This window comes from Oxyura jamaicensis, chromosome 8 (assembly GCF_011077185.1).
Source record: "Oxyura jamaicensis isolate SHBP4307 breed ruddy duck chromosome 8, BPBGC_Ojam_1.0, whole genome shotgun sequence".
NCBI classification, from domain to species: domain Eukaryota; kingdom Metazoa; phylum Chordata; class Aves; order Anseriformes; family Anatidae; genus Oxyura; species Oxyura jamaicensis.
Window position 1 is genome coordinate 14,794,636 of NC_048900.1, and position 14,910 is coordinate 14,809,545.

The window sequence follows — 14,910 nt, forward strand, 5'->3', positions numbered from 1 at the left end:
AAAAATTAATTTCTGGCAAAATGCATTTCCTCAGAGGAAATGACACGTCTCCTAGACAGTAGGTGCTGGCTAAACTAAGAGGACTTGATGTAAGTAAGAGGACTTATGGAAAGTGCAACAGCCTCTGTGACTTTTTCTGAAAAACTGGAGGATGGGGAAGCCAGCAGATGACTAAGCAGGAGACATGGCTGCATTTGTGTAAGCAGCTCCCTGGTTTGCTGGGCTCAGTACCTTTCACATTCTTCACTGGTACTAAAGGCAAGTGCCATACACATGGGAAAGATTTTATTTTATATTTTTTTACAATGATAAAACTTGCAGCAATCTCAAAGGCAATGGGAACTTTTATTTTGATTATTTCCAATGTACTGACATTGTCCTCTTATGAAAACGTAACTGTAGAACACTCTTGAGATACTGCATAGAAAATACAAATAGGAAAAAACATATATACACTTTCATAAAAATAGAATACATCTTGGCAAAATTACTTGTGTACAGTGTATTGACATTATTGAACCATACTTACTACATCTTTGGAGAAAAATGTTGTATTTGAAAGAAAACAAAAACCAAAACATTTAAACTGAGGTGGGGGTACTGAAATGGATATGGTTTTGAGCTAAATAAATGGCTATACCAGAATGTCAAATGTCAACTAAAAAAATATAAAATACTTGCTGAATAAAGTAGAATTAGCCATGTTTTTTTTCTTCCAAACAATAGTGATGTTCCTAAACTTGCAGAGAAAACAAATGTACCAGTTCCAAATTCTACGGTAGATTCTTTAGCTGAAAACAAACTTTACTAATGTCATGTTTCAGCACTTGCAATCATTAAGTACAGTGGTATTTTTTTTATTATTTTTTTTGAGCACATGACATAGTATATGTACAGCCCTAGTTCTATCAGGTATTTGATAAGAAAAAAAAAATCTAACAGATCTAAAATTTAACACACTTAGCAACCTTTAACATATGTAGACCATTTGAAATTGCCATTTCTTCTTCTGGTTAGGCATTTCTTTAGTTGCTTTTAACAGAGGCTGCTCCTTGCTTACTGCTTTTGACCATATACTTCAGCTCATACTTTGATTTGTTCTGCAGGTTTTCAGAACAAACTGTGGAAGATGACTACTAATGTAGCCAGTTGTGTAATAAATACAGGAAGTGGTGACGGGTCCTCAAAGCCAAGGATTTTCCTCCTGACTTAGAATAATGGGACTGTATAGGCAGCCTTGGGGTAGGAAAAAGAAAAGAGCATAGCACCGTTTTCAAGTTACATGGTTCACAACTGTTTGGCAGGCAGTAGAATCAGTCTGGAAGTGGTAATACCCACAGGCATTTATGAATGTGGTTAAAATACTGTGATTAGTGTCAAGTAGTTTGGGTGTTTAATAGGGATAGGCTGACACGGCTATATAAACAATGAAAGTTGTCTGATACTCAATGTTTCCATCAACACTGTAGGATAAGGCTCTGACTCTCATGCGGTATGTCTTTGGCTCTCGCAGTGGTCTGATGGTGAACACAACTCCCTTCAAATTCTCATCTCTCAGGGCAAATGGGATTGTGGGGTCCTCATCTGCCATTAAAAAAGTTGTCCTTGGATGCATGACTTGATCTTGTGTATAGGCAACCAGCCGGATTAGATCCTGACCAGCAGCTATGCCAAAGGGGAGGGAAAGGAGTTTGTATTCCAAGGCGTAGGTACTCAGGGCACACTCCAGATCGTTGGCTGGGCAGTTTTTGAGACAGAACCTGGGAATAAACACAGCACTGTAAATCCTGCTCCAGTACCTGCCATGTGGTGCCTAATCCCTTGGCTAAAGATCTTCCCATTGACCCTGTGATGATATATAGATTCAAACTTCCTGAGAGAGCTAAACTCTTGTGCTCTTTATCCTTTCTCCCTTAAAGCTGCATCCCAGTTCAACATCCCATTTTCCTCAACAGGATCATCTCAGAAAACACCAAGAGGATATATAAAAGAAAAAAACAATGAATGCAGTATTTGCCATCGAAGTGAATGGTGCATGTTTTAGTGACCCTGCTCTTAAAAATTAGAGTTGAGATATTTGTGTAAAGTGCACTGGCAGCTCCATGTGATGTGTCTGTGTGTTAAATCATAACATAAAGAATTTGGAATAAAGAAGGGCAGAATTAATTTTAATTCTACTAATCTGTAGTCAAAATAGAAGGTCCCTTAACTCTGTGAACATCAGTGAACATTTACCCATTTCAACTTAAATGTCATTCTAGTTCAAACTCAGAAACCATATTTTGTGATCAGACTGAAACAAGCTATTTCCCTGCTTACATTTAAAGATTAAAAATAGTTGATGTGTTGTTTATTTTCCAGAAGAGGAAGAGTGCTTCTTCTTCCAGAAGAAGAAGAGTAACTTAAAGAAAAACTGCCTGTGAACTGTAGTGTTATTTTCACAATGAAAATAATACTTTTAAAGCTTTGAAAATGATGGCAAATTAGGACTTCACAGAACTAAGTCAAGAAACTTAGATGCAAAGGTAAATGACGAATGATGCTGAATCAGGAGAAAGGATTAAAGCACTCTGCCTGCCAGGGTTCATTTAAGAAAAAGACATTCTGATGTTATTTCCATGTGAATTAATAGTAACATTCTGCATGGATACTGAGAGCCAGCCAGCTGCCTGGACCTTGTGCTTTCTTGTTCTGCTGGAAACAGGGAAAACTGCTGCTCTATGAACTACTGATAATCCTGAGTTTTCATGCTGCACCTTTTGCTAGAATAAGCTTTATTTATGTCAGTTAAACTTAGATAAAGTTTCTTCTGATGATTAAAGGTTAAGTATTTGAGCTTGGAGTGGGAAGGAAAACAAGACACAAAAGGGGCTGCAAATAAAACATACCCAGAAAGAGGCTCTCGCTGATAGTTTGGTGGACAAGGTGTGTCTATACACTGGTAGCTGCCTCTCATGTTGAAACACATTTGATTTGATCCACAATCAATGTTCTGTTCGAGACACTCATCAATATCTGAAGGTTACAAAAAATAGGCAAATTAGTTGCTGGTACCGTGATGAATTTTACAGAATTAGAAACTAGTTGGATCAGTCAAGGCTGAACAGAAGACAGAGGGCACCTGTACCCACAAGTGAGATCTTTCAGAACCCGTCTTACTATCTGAGGCACTGGAATTACTGGTTCCAATAATATGCTGTTATTGTATTTCATAAACCGTAGTTCTCTTGACAACAGAGGCTAATTATTATTATTATTTTTTTTTTTTTGACAGAGACAGGTTAAGGATTTTATTGGCTTTGACCCTAGAGTTGCTGTGTACTTGCATGAGTTAAATGTGTAATGTAAGGGTACAAGAGGTAACTTCAGAGAATATGAAGTTGCAGTTGTCTAATTTGCCAGTATTATAGGAAGTGTTATAACATGAAATACTTGCCATTTTGAATGCTGTATCTCAAAGCAAATTCAACAAGTGCTTATACATGCTCTGAATATGATCTATATCTTATGATTTACGAACACGTTTCTGAACACTTAAAGAGACTTCTGTACCTTGGCAGGTTTTGCTGTTGGGTGTAAGACGATAACCAGGTGGACAAGTACACTGGTAACTTCCTAGGGTATTTCTGCATTCATGCTGACAGGTATCTCTGGTTTCACATTCATCAATGTCTGTGGAAAAGGAACATGGAAAGATAAAAATCAGGCTTACCAGAACATAGGTATTTCTTGTTCTATTTATGTACTAACATACGGGTGGAGTTGGAAGTTACGGGGATCTTGTTTTCTAAGGGGGTTGAAAGACTAAGCCTACCAAATTCCTTCCCAACTTACCTGCTTCCATTCCCTATAGCTTTTAAAGCTTTATGCTTTTATGGCTTTTAAAGCCACCTGTACTGGTTTCAGCTAGGATAGAGTTGATTTTCCTCCTAGTAGCTGTTATGGTGCTGTGTTTGGGATTTGGGATGAGAAGAGTGTTGATAACACCCTGATGTTTTACTTGCTGCAGAGCAGTGCTTACACTAAGCCAAGGACTTTTCAGCTTCTTGCTCTGTCCTGCCAGCAGGCAGGCTGGGGGTGCAGCAGGACCTGGGAAGGGATAGACCCTGGACAGCTGACCCCAGCTAGCCAAAGGGGTATTCCATACCTCATGGGGTCATGCTGAACAGTTATATGGGGGGGGGCCAGGTGGGGGGACCGGCTGCTTGGGGATAGGCTGGGTATCGGTCAGCGGGTGGTGAGCAATTGCATTGTGCATCACTTGTTTATATGCATTATTAGTCGTAGTACTATTACCATTATTATTACTACGTTCCCTTCTTTTCTGTCCTAATAAACTGTCTTTATCTCAACCCACAGGCTTCATTTTTTCTGATTCTCTTCCTTGTTCCAGAGAGGGAGGGGAAGGGTGAGCAAACGGCTGTGTGGTGCTGAGCTGCCGGCTGGGTTAAACCACACCACCACCTTTGTGGGGATTCTCGCTTCCTTTGACAGCAGCTATAACAGGTCTCTACTAGCTGGCGAGACCAGTGTGATACAGAGTTCTGGGAAGAAAAGGGGATACACAAGCTACATAAATCCCCAGAGGTTACAGATATAGTCTTGTCCCAGAAAGCAAGACAAGCTGCCTGACGATAAGGTTTTAGGCAGTATGCTTAGCATATGCATATATCGGTTTTCTTTTCAGAGAAAGCCTTCACCCCAGGGAGTTGTTCTTACAGTTAATCCCTCCTCTAGCAAAGCTGTTTCCTCTCCAAACCAATCTCTCTCATGCCACGGGAACGAATCTCGGTATCAGGAAAGACTACCAATAAAAAAAAAAGTTTGAGAGCATTTAATCTCCCTCTCAAATACAGAAGTAGCAGACCACTTTATTTGAAATTTTCAGAGCAGACTAATGTGATTTAGATCATATATAATTATTACTTCATTTGAAATTTCTGCCTGCTTCAGGAGGGTAACAGAGCTCCTACTCAAGTTACTCTCATGTGCAGGAATTAAGACTTCATTAAAGCAGTGGAAGGAAAGTTTTGCTTCCCCTCTCTCTGATTGACAGGTCTTGCATTAGATAAAAATGCAAACACAAAAGAGAAACAAATGTGACACTAAATATTTAATATGTGTTGTTATCGTATCCTCATGGTTATCTACTCAAAGGACCCTCTTAAAAAAAGGAATATTATTGGGATGTGTTTTTCATATTAAACAGTAAATTTTAAATCTACATATTTATTCATTTGAAACAGAAGTACAGGAATATTAACTACATGGAAGCTGGGGTATGGATCATACAGTTCTAATTCTTTCAATTAAAACAGCTACACCCCTAACAAACTGTCTATGAGACTACTGAAATGTCATTATAATGTAAATACAAGGTTAATCTGATGTCTACTTATCTATAACTTATCACTGATAAAAACACATTAATATTTTACAATATTATATATTGCTATATAATTGTAGCATTAACTCTGGTGGCTAGAATCTAGCTGTAGATCACTATTTATCCCGGAGGTACATTGCTCCTCCTATGATGTGTCACCGGTGTACATATTAGGTTGAGGCACATATCTAAAGCATTACAAACTGCTATGTTAAAGGTGCTGGGAAAAGTTCTCATAAGAGCTAGACTGCGGTACCCTTGGTCTTAAACTCAGCAGTATTATAAAAAATAATTTACTGTGTATATATATATATGTATATATATATATATAACGATACTCAAAACATGAGGTAAGGTGGCAAAAATCTGGCTTAAGTGCAGGCTGGGCGTGTGGCCATCATCTTTAGCAGGCAGGCAGGGAGCTGAAGGCAGGCTGTGTGCTCCTGGCTCCAGAGCTGCAGTTCCAGAGGGTCTGGGTCTGCTGCCACTAGCGGCTACCTCATGGGAAAGACCTGAGATTTCCAACTTCTGAGAAACATGTTTTTTTGTTTTGGCTTGAACTTCATTTCTTAACATTTAGCACAGATCTGTTAACGAGCAGTGCAAGTGACTGCTCCTTTTGTTTTTCATGAAGAGCTGAATTACCTTTTCAGTATTTGTGAAAAGAACAGGATTTTGTTAGAAAAGCTCACACAGTAAGGAACAAGTGAGCTAAATACTTGATAGACGTGCCAGACACCTTTGTTTCCTGTTGGTCAAAAGAGTGGGCTCTGAGCCTTCGGACCTCTTGAAAAACAAAAATAAAACCTGGGACAGAGGTTGCCAGTTAGCGTAACTGCCCTGCTCTCCTCATCATGGAAAAGGAAATGGCAATGCTATCGTTGTCACAACTTGCAACAAACACCAATTTGTTTCCATGTAATCCATCTCCACTGCTCAGTGAATTACGTTACAGCTGGCTGTATACCGTAACTACAGAGAGCTTCAAAGCCTCTGCTTATACTGCCCCTACGGCAGTGACTTGGCTCCTGTCTCTGTGCTGTTGCTGCCCCAGCGTGTTCCATTCTAAAATCTTTATTTAAAACCCTTCTGAACCAGGTTATTACTACCATCAAAGTCTGACATAAGCAACAGCGTCAGGCCTGGAATGGTGGTCTTATGTTTTTTTGGTATGAGAAAATTTGCAAAGGTGAGCTACCATAATCAGAGGAAAGTGATCAATGGATATTTTACTAAAACACATTAAGCAGCGCAATTAAAACATAAGGAGTTTTGAAAACATTTTTGCTATGCTTGCTTGGGAAATAAAAACATGCATAACTCACTGAATATTCATCATGGTAATATGAAAAAAGTACAGCACCACAAACCATAGGCCCCTAACATATATGTAACAGTAACCTAAAAATAAGGTCTAAAACAAAAGAATTGCATAGATATGACTGACATTTACCTACACATCTGTCATTTCTTGCCTCATAGCCTTCAGGACAAGTTTCTCTAATGTTCCTTCTAGTCCTGGAGAAAGGTATTCTGCTGTTCCTATACTCTGAGAAGGAGCTGTAGAGATTTGAGGAGTGCCTGTAATATTGTTGAGGTTGATAGTTGTCTCTCACAGGGGAGAATTGAGCATAGTTATAGCTATTGTAATAGGCACCGTTATTTGGCAATCTCTCCAATCCAGCGCAAGATTTCCCATCACCTAATAAATGTTGTCCAGGTGGACAGATACACTTGAAGCTGCCGGGGGTGTTGGTGCATTGAAATGCACAGGGTTTAGGCACTTGTTCACATTCATTAATGTCTGCTCATGTGACATGATCCAGAGCAACAAACCATGTGGAAAGGAAAAAACACAAAAACAAAAAAAAAACACATAACTATATGTGTATATATATATACATATGTACTTAACTCAGTCTGTGTAACAAACTGAAGACAAAAGTGAGATCTTGAAGGCAGTAAAATACAAAGAACACAAATGCCAAGCAGGCAGGCTTTCTTCTATCCTGTACAGTAATATACCTTTATTCTTCTTGTAAGGCTACCTGTGACATAAAACTTCTCATATAGGACAAAAAATCTGTTTAAGGTCTTGCCTTGAGCACTCTGAAGGTAAGATGTGACTATAAAACACGGATCCAAATCTCTTCCCCTGCTTTTGCAACAGCAGAGCTGCATGATAGCCTGACTACTGCTGACTGTAGTGAGCAATTTCTGTTGCTTACCCAAAAAGAAATAAGCGAGCCCTAGGACCCAAGCCATTCATTGTTTCCCTGTAAGCTGTTCACTGCAACTACAGAATTTTTTAGTTTTTTACTTTCTTTAGTGCTCTGCAAGTGAGCAGGAGAAGCTGTGGGGCTCCTACTTAAAGGAGGACACTGCACAAAGCACTCTCGAGAAGTACAGTTAGTCTTCATGGTCCTTCAAGCTGGTACTGAGGTAAGCTCAAAATGCACTGATACGGTTGTTGCACTCTGTCAGGGGAAAAGTCCCGTCTTGAGGACATGTTGCAGGGCTGCAAGGGAAGGAGGCTGGGTATGTTCTAACCTTTGAGATTGTTATTGGTCATTCCAGTTATGAAAGCTTTAAAACTTATCAGTACATATTAATTCTCTTTCATACAATTTAAAAATGGAGTTATTTCTGTTTGCTTAGGGAATCCTTTTCTCAGTTCACTTCAGTTTCCCTTTAAACTGTAATCCCAAATAACTAGACCAACCCTAGCAGTAAACTGTCATCCTTAAAACCAAAACAGAGAAGTGAGCATACAGAGTATGGCAGCAGGTTTAAGGATATAACACAATGAGTGTCCTTCGCTGAAAATAAATTCAGGATGAGTGCTGGATATTGTAGGACCCACAGTCTCTCTGGCACTAGCAGAAAAAAGTTTACCAAAGTTTTCAATGAGTTTCTCTGGCCCAACTGAAAATTTGACATACACAGTATTCAATTCCAAACTTGCATACATCCTGTACTAGAAAAAGGCAAAAGACTGCCAATTCCAACCAGGAATGTGCAATTCTGGAATGACCAGAAATAACCTGATATTATTAAGATATTATTAAGATACATGACATGTTTATTAATTGACATATATCCCGCAACTTTTTAAACTACAATTTAAAGGTTATTTTAATGGTGACTCAGTAAGAGTTTATTTTGTATTAGTGGAAAGTGTGTATTTCTAAATTATTACTGCAAGAATGCCATTAAACTAGCATTATGGTTTCATTTGAACGTATTTTTAGCCTAGTGTGTAAACCTATGCATACTAATGCATAGTATGCATGCATACTAATGGTATTTTGAGAGTAATGCTGTTTAGAAACTTGTTTTAAAGATTTTTTTGGTATTAGCAATTTAATGCTTTGAGAATCAGAAATCCAGGGGTGATTTATTGTAGAGTATTGCAGTATTATCCAATTGTTACTTCACAAACACATAATTTAACAGATATATGTCGGTTATCATTGGTGTAATATTGTCAAGTGTTGTAAACAAAATAACTTTGTTTTCAATAAGGTAAAAACTAGTATGATTTTTAAGAAAACCAGAGCAATTTCTTGTGCAAGGAGCGACCTATGCAACATCAGCAAAATTGGATACAAGCCATTGCATTTACACCATTGCCATCCTTGTGAAATTTGATCACTTACAGACCGGTAAGCCAAAGTTTCCCTGGACAGTATCCCTTTGGTCATGCACCATAAATACTAAACGTTTACAAGAATAAAGTGAAATGACTTTGAAACTAAAATAGGTAAATTCTGGGGCTTTCTTTTATTTTAAGAATATTGTTTGATTTTAAATTCTAGATAACCTTACATGTGTTGGATGCAAAAATGCATTACAACAGCTTTGGCAATGCCCTTCCATCTACAATATGGCATGTTGAGCTGGGACACAGTTCACAGAACTGTTATAGTTCAGTTGAATGGGCACACATGACGTATCTATGCATGTTTTGATGACAAATACCTTACCCCATCTAAATCTAACAGTCAGTGAACTGTGGCACAAATCATTTTACACAGGGCAGCAGTGGCACAGGTAGGAACAAAGTTTGATTCTTCTGTTTCAGTCTGGGTTCCTACTTACTTTTCAACTCTCCCATGTGCTCACTGGAAACATTAACACTAAAACCTATTTTTATTAACAGGTGAACTAATATTTTTGCATGTATGTTTCAAACGTATTTTAAACAGATTAAAAAAAAAATCAAAGGAGCATAAAAGTCATACTTCATTTAATTTAAAGAGGGAACTTTCAGTGGTCATTGCCCCAAAAACAGTTTTAGGGCAGCTGCTGGTGTTTTATGAAATTCTGTAGTCCTAAACTTCATCCCGCTTATTACTGTAAGAAATGTTTTTAAGATATGTTAAGGAGTCTGGGACTGATTTTATTTTAGTAGAGAGGAAGCTGGTGGAAGAAATTTCTTGGTCTGCAGCCAAACAGTTTCTTACTGCAATTTAATCTTTAAAAAAGCATTTCAGCCTGGCTTATATGATTCTATAATTCTGTGATTATGATCAGGGCGGATCAGCTACTGAAGTTTAAATGTTCCACATATATCAATTGTGAATATAAATGATCCTAGTGCCATGCTGAGGTCTGTGAAATGCAAAGTGTTTTTTGTTTGTTTGTTTTTACACACTTGCACTGACATCATACATGAAATAAACTCTCTTGCTATCCACATTAGAATTACGAGAGCATCTGTGAAACGCTGTGTGTGTTTGCATGGGCAGAAGGTCTGCACATTTTTGCCAAAGGGTTCTACGTAGATAACATAGGGGTGTAACTACATGTTCAGCATTCCTCTGTCTGTGGGGATTCCCTGGTGTGATCCACTCAAATCAGAAAAAGGAGTGTTAACTGATAAGTGCAGCTTCCTCCCATATGGGGAAAACCCTCTGCAATTCCAGAGAGTAGATAAGGGTGTTTGTGACATTTGCTTGCAGATGCAGGTTCTGGGTGTACTGTGCCACTTGCAACACACTTCTGTGGGTGTTCTCCTTCAGCAGAGTCCACATCGCTCCCTGCTTGACTTGGCTTCAGGTGTGAATGGATGCAGAGCCAAACATGTGTCACTGTCCAATCAACTCACAAATCTGATCTGAATTTTATAAATTAAGCCTTTTGTTGAGTGGTAGGTTGCATCCATCCATCAGTACCTTTGAGGTCCTCAGCCCTTGTACACTTTGTTTTCAAAGTACAGGTCTGTAGCAATCTCAGCTTGGAATCACTGAGTTTTGACTATTTGTTTTGATTGGGACACTTTGTTTTATATGGGTAACTTTGAACTTCAAAGCAGATTTATCTACATAGATCAGTCTTTGAATAGAATAGAATTGTTGGATGTAACTGCAGAAGGCACAGACAAAACCAGTACCAGAAAATATGCAATACTAGTTTGATTGGACAGCTTACCCACGCAAGGTCTTCCAACTCCCTGGGACCGATATCCTCTTGGACACACGCAGCGGTAACTTCCTCGTGTGTTCTCACAAATCTGGTTATAGCGGCACTGATGGATTCCATCCCGACATTCATCAATGTCTGCAAGCAGTAGGGCAAGAGGGCAAGAGTCAGACTTTTTCTTGAAAGTTCTTGCAGCTTTAAATTTTTTACATGTAATGAATGCAGCTAAAACACAAGCAAATTTGGCTCTTTAGATAGATTTGGCTCCTGAATACACTTTTCTCACCATGATCAAGGGTTAATCTTTAACAGTTTGTTACAAATCTGTGAAACAATCTTTGTTTCACAATCTGAAAGCAGATTATGAACAGATACACAGGTTTTTGAACTGCACTGAAATTTACTCTTTCCATTAGCTTTCAAAACTTTGAATTGAGGATTCCAGTTCTAACAGTTATGCTGTCCAAATAGACATGATCCATCTTTCTCTCGTATCCCGTTACATTTGGTAACCTAAGTATGTTGGTTATGTTTAGAAACAGCCCTGAGTAGCAGAAAGGACTGGCAGTCTTGATTTAGAGCTCCTGAGACAAACTCGTTTTTAATTAATTGGTATTAAAAGAAGTTAAAAGTATATGTTCCCATAAATTGAACAAGTCAGTGCCTTGATATGTGTGAATTTTAATAACTGAAAATGGACCGTCTCAAAGACCTTTCTTTCAAAATATATTAATCATTGTCCCTGTGTTTACCATCACCATACAGTACTCTAATGTTTCTACTCACCAATGCAAGTTCCATTTTCTGCTTTGGTCATTCCATTTGGGCACAGATCAATGCACTTATAGCCACCACGGGTGTTTTTGCAAAGTTGATCAGGCCTGCATACATTCTGCCTGCATTCATTTACATCTTATTAAAAAAGAAAAAAAGCAAAGAAAGCCAGAATGGAAATGAACATCCTTCCTTATGTTCAATTTCTAAAGAGCAGAATAATCCAGCTGTACCTATGCTGTGTACATACATCGGAATGCATTTCACGTAGATTTATTGGTCAGCCCAGTTCCCACTCTAGATTTTAGTACTGCTTCACAAACAAATTCAAAAATACATCCTGGTATCATTTGTAGTACAAGTTTCATTCATAACATTTCAGATAAGATTGCATATACTAACAAATACGTATTGAACTATTTCCTTTGTAAAGAGAGAATGAAAATTAAAAATTGATTCATACCCATGCATTTTCTGCCCTTTAGCTGGAATCCTGGATCACAACCACACTGGAAACTTCCTATAGTATTGAAGCAACGGTGGTGACAGGAGTTGGGCTCTTGACACTCATTAATATCTGTTGGACAAAACAGACTCTCAATATAATAGCTGTGAATCACTTTGTCATCATTTAGATGAACAGTGTTGTGGTTTAGACAGGTTTAGGCTCTGCTTTGAGCTCTATTTATTACACTACTGACATACATTTGGAAGTGTATACTTTTATCACTTCTTCATAGTAGAAAATATACATGGGACACAAAAGCAAGATTTTAATTTATTTCTAAAGATGGAAAAAGCAAAAGGTTTTAAAAAAATCTTGCTAGGATAATATTGAGGATTTATAGACACCGTAGTTGGAGTTCTATCTTTTTAAAAGTTAATTTTTATTGTGTGAAAGACATTTTCAGTTCATGAAAGCTAACACCAACAACCAAAAGGTAACTCCAAACCTTGGCAGCTAAATCCATCAGCTGTCCTTCTAAAACCATTCCCACATCTCACTACGCAACGGTATGAACCAATGATGTTTTCGCAGTCTTGGCCAGCATGGCAGGTATGTCCACCTAATGCACACTCATCAATATCTGTAATTAAAAAGAAGCTGTAAACCTCACCATGGCAAAATTACACAGATTAAGTATCATCTTGATCATGATGCATTATGAAACACTTTATTGCAAACATAGAAAAATTAGAACACATTTTGTACACTGACAAAACTGCCTTGCCTGAACAAAGCATTTACCCAGCAATTTATTTGCCATGGGGCTTTTTCTGTCAATAACAGCACTCATCTTACCCTGGCATGTTCTACCATCTGCAGAGATGGTGAGGCCTTTTGGACAGGAGCAGTGGTAAGTTCCTATGGCATTATGACAGGTATGGGAACAAGGATTTCTCACAACACATTCATCTTCATCTGGAAGAAAGAAATATTAGAAAAAACAGTCGGTCTTTACAGAACTTTAAAAGAAACTACACCAAAATAACCTCATAGGAGGTATGTTTTTGGTACAGATCCCGGGTCAAGACTAACCTAGCAATTGAGCAGCTTCACAGAAACAGTGCAGCAATGCATGCTCCTTCCTTCCCATCCCCATTCTGTTCCCATGGTAAAGAGCACCTGCCTTGCTCTCTGCGTCACTCAGAACACCCCTCCACGGAGCTCCCAGATCACATCAACAAATCTCACAAACTCCAGTCTCTGCATGTTTGGCCCTGCGCAGCTAAAGCAAAAGGTCAGCAGAACTGTGGTCAGCAGAACTACACCAGGTAACCACATGCAGTCATCCTTGGAGTGCTTTAGGAAAGTGAGCAGAGGCAATTAGCAAGGCTCAAACTAGAGCATAAAAATGCTGTGACTGAAGTTCTAGTTAAAATCTTAGTAATAACCCCCCCCCGAAGCCTCCTTTACATGTTACTGGTGTGAAATGTCCACTGCTATGCATTGGAAAGACTAGAATTTGCATATAGTACATTCTCTATGTCTAATTTAAGATCCTACTCATTACTGCTACCAAACCTACACTAAGGCTCCCAGAAATCTTGCTTGTGTTAGATCTGCAGGCCTGGTCCGCAACTGCAGTAATGAATGTTTGATACAATCTATTACAGATAATCTCTTTACAACAGAAAAGATGGAGTTCAGTGTTATTCTTAGCATTCCCACATAGACTTAAAAAGATTATTACATTTTCTGTATTAAAATTTTAGAACTCATTGTTTTACAGAAAATCTGCAAGTGGAAAACTTCTAAGCAGCTTTATTATTTTCAGCTTTCCTGGTTTTAAATTTTTCTGATGGCATAGCATTTTGTTTTTAATTTCCTTAATTTTTAAACTTTCCAGGGGCAATGAAGTAAGTCCACAAAAGCATATCAAATGATTGTTTCCTAAAACAAACATGACTCAGTCATCTAGAGGAGAAGGCTAAAATGCTTGTGAGTTTCTTTTCACACTCACTCCCCAGTTTTTTTTTTTTTTTTTTTTTTTTTTTTAGTGGACTGTTGTCTAGGTTGGCAACCCTCATCCTTCCTCCCCACAGATCATGTAAGTGCTTCACTGCTTTGCAGGCTCAGCAGATAGCATAGTTCAGCATCCCCAGCTCACATCTGAAGAAAGGCTGCCTGGGCACTACTTCTATCCTAGGTGAATACAGAAGTGAAGTCCTCATCCACCTGTGGATCCACACCCTGTAATCAACTGTAATTTTCACTTTTTGAAGTATGTATTGCGTGCTTTGAAACTGTAAATAAAGGTGATGAAGCTGCTGGTGGCTGATTACATATTACATTTGTTACATCATTACCTGTGCAGTAAGGCCCGATTGAGTCCAAACCAAACCCAGCAGGACACTGATTGCTACGATCTCCTACATGGTAAAGGAATCGCGTTACTTGTGGATGAAAATATCACAGTATTATTAAGAAAAGCCTTTAACATTTAACATTTAACAGCAGCCCAGCTGTTACAAACAAAAGATTATCAACTCTTTTATAAAAACTTGTTCTACTTGGACATTAAAATAGAAACTTTTAAAATCCAGATTTTAGTGCTTTTTCTGCTTGAGCACTACAAGTCAGTATGCATTTCTTGCTATTTCAAAAAAACATTACACAGGTGTGGCGACTGTAAGTTACATCCCAGCCTAATACATCCTGCAAAGGTCCTCCTTAAAGCTTCCATTATTTCATTGTTAAAAGAAGGAAGGCCAGTTCCACTCCATGTCAGAGGAAGGAAATAAAACCAAACCAAAAATATCATCATGTCATAGTTTGTAGGAATTCACTGTAGAACACCACTTTGTACTCTTATCAACTACAC

At 38.3% G+C, this 14,910-nt stretch overlaps 1 protein-coding gene across 3 annotated transcripts in view; it reads right to left on the minus strand.

The window, feature by feature from the left end:
• Positions 1–326: 326 nt before the first annotated feature.
• Positions 327–14,910, minus strand: part of HMCN1 (hemicentin 1) — a 192,255-nt gene continuing 177,671 nt past the window's right edge. For 2 of the 3 annotated variants that reach the window (XM_035333227.1, XM_035333228.1), the window contains exons 98-107: positions 14,396–14,458; positions 12,888–13,007; positions 12,538–12,672; positions 12,048–12,161; positions 11,597–11,722; positions 10,820–10,948; positions 6,840–7,190; positions 3,553–3,672; positions 2,889–3,015; positions 327–1,760 (exon numbers count right to left, since the gene is read on the minus strand). In XM_035333227.1, coding sequence (XP_035189118.1) covers positions 1,394–1,760; positions 2,889–3,015; positions 3,553–3,672; positions 6,840–7,190; positions 10,820–10,948; positions 11,597–11,722; positions 12,048–12,161; positions 12,538–12,672; positions 12,888–13,007; positions 14,396–14,458 — 1,652 coding nt within the window. In that variant the 3' untranslated portion in view covers positions 327–1,393. The remainder of the gene's footprint in view (positions 1,761–2,888; positions 3,016–3,552; positions 3,673–6,839; positions 7,191–10,819; positions 10,949–11,596; positions 11,723–12,047; positions 12,162–12,537; positions 12,673–12,887; positions 13,008–14,395; positions 14,459–14,910) is intronic. The other variant, XM_035333229.1, reaches the window with a different exon arrangement.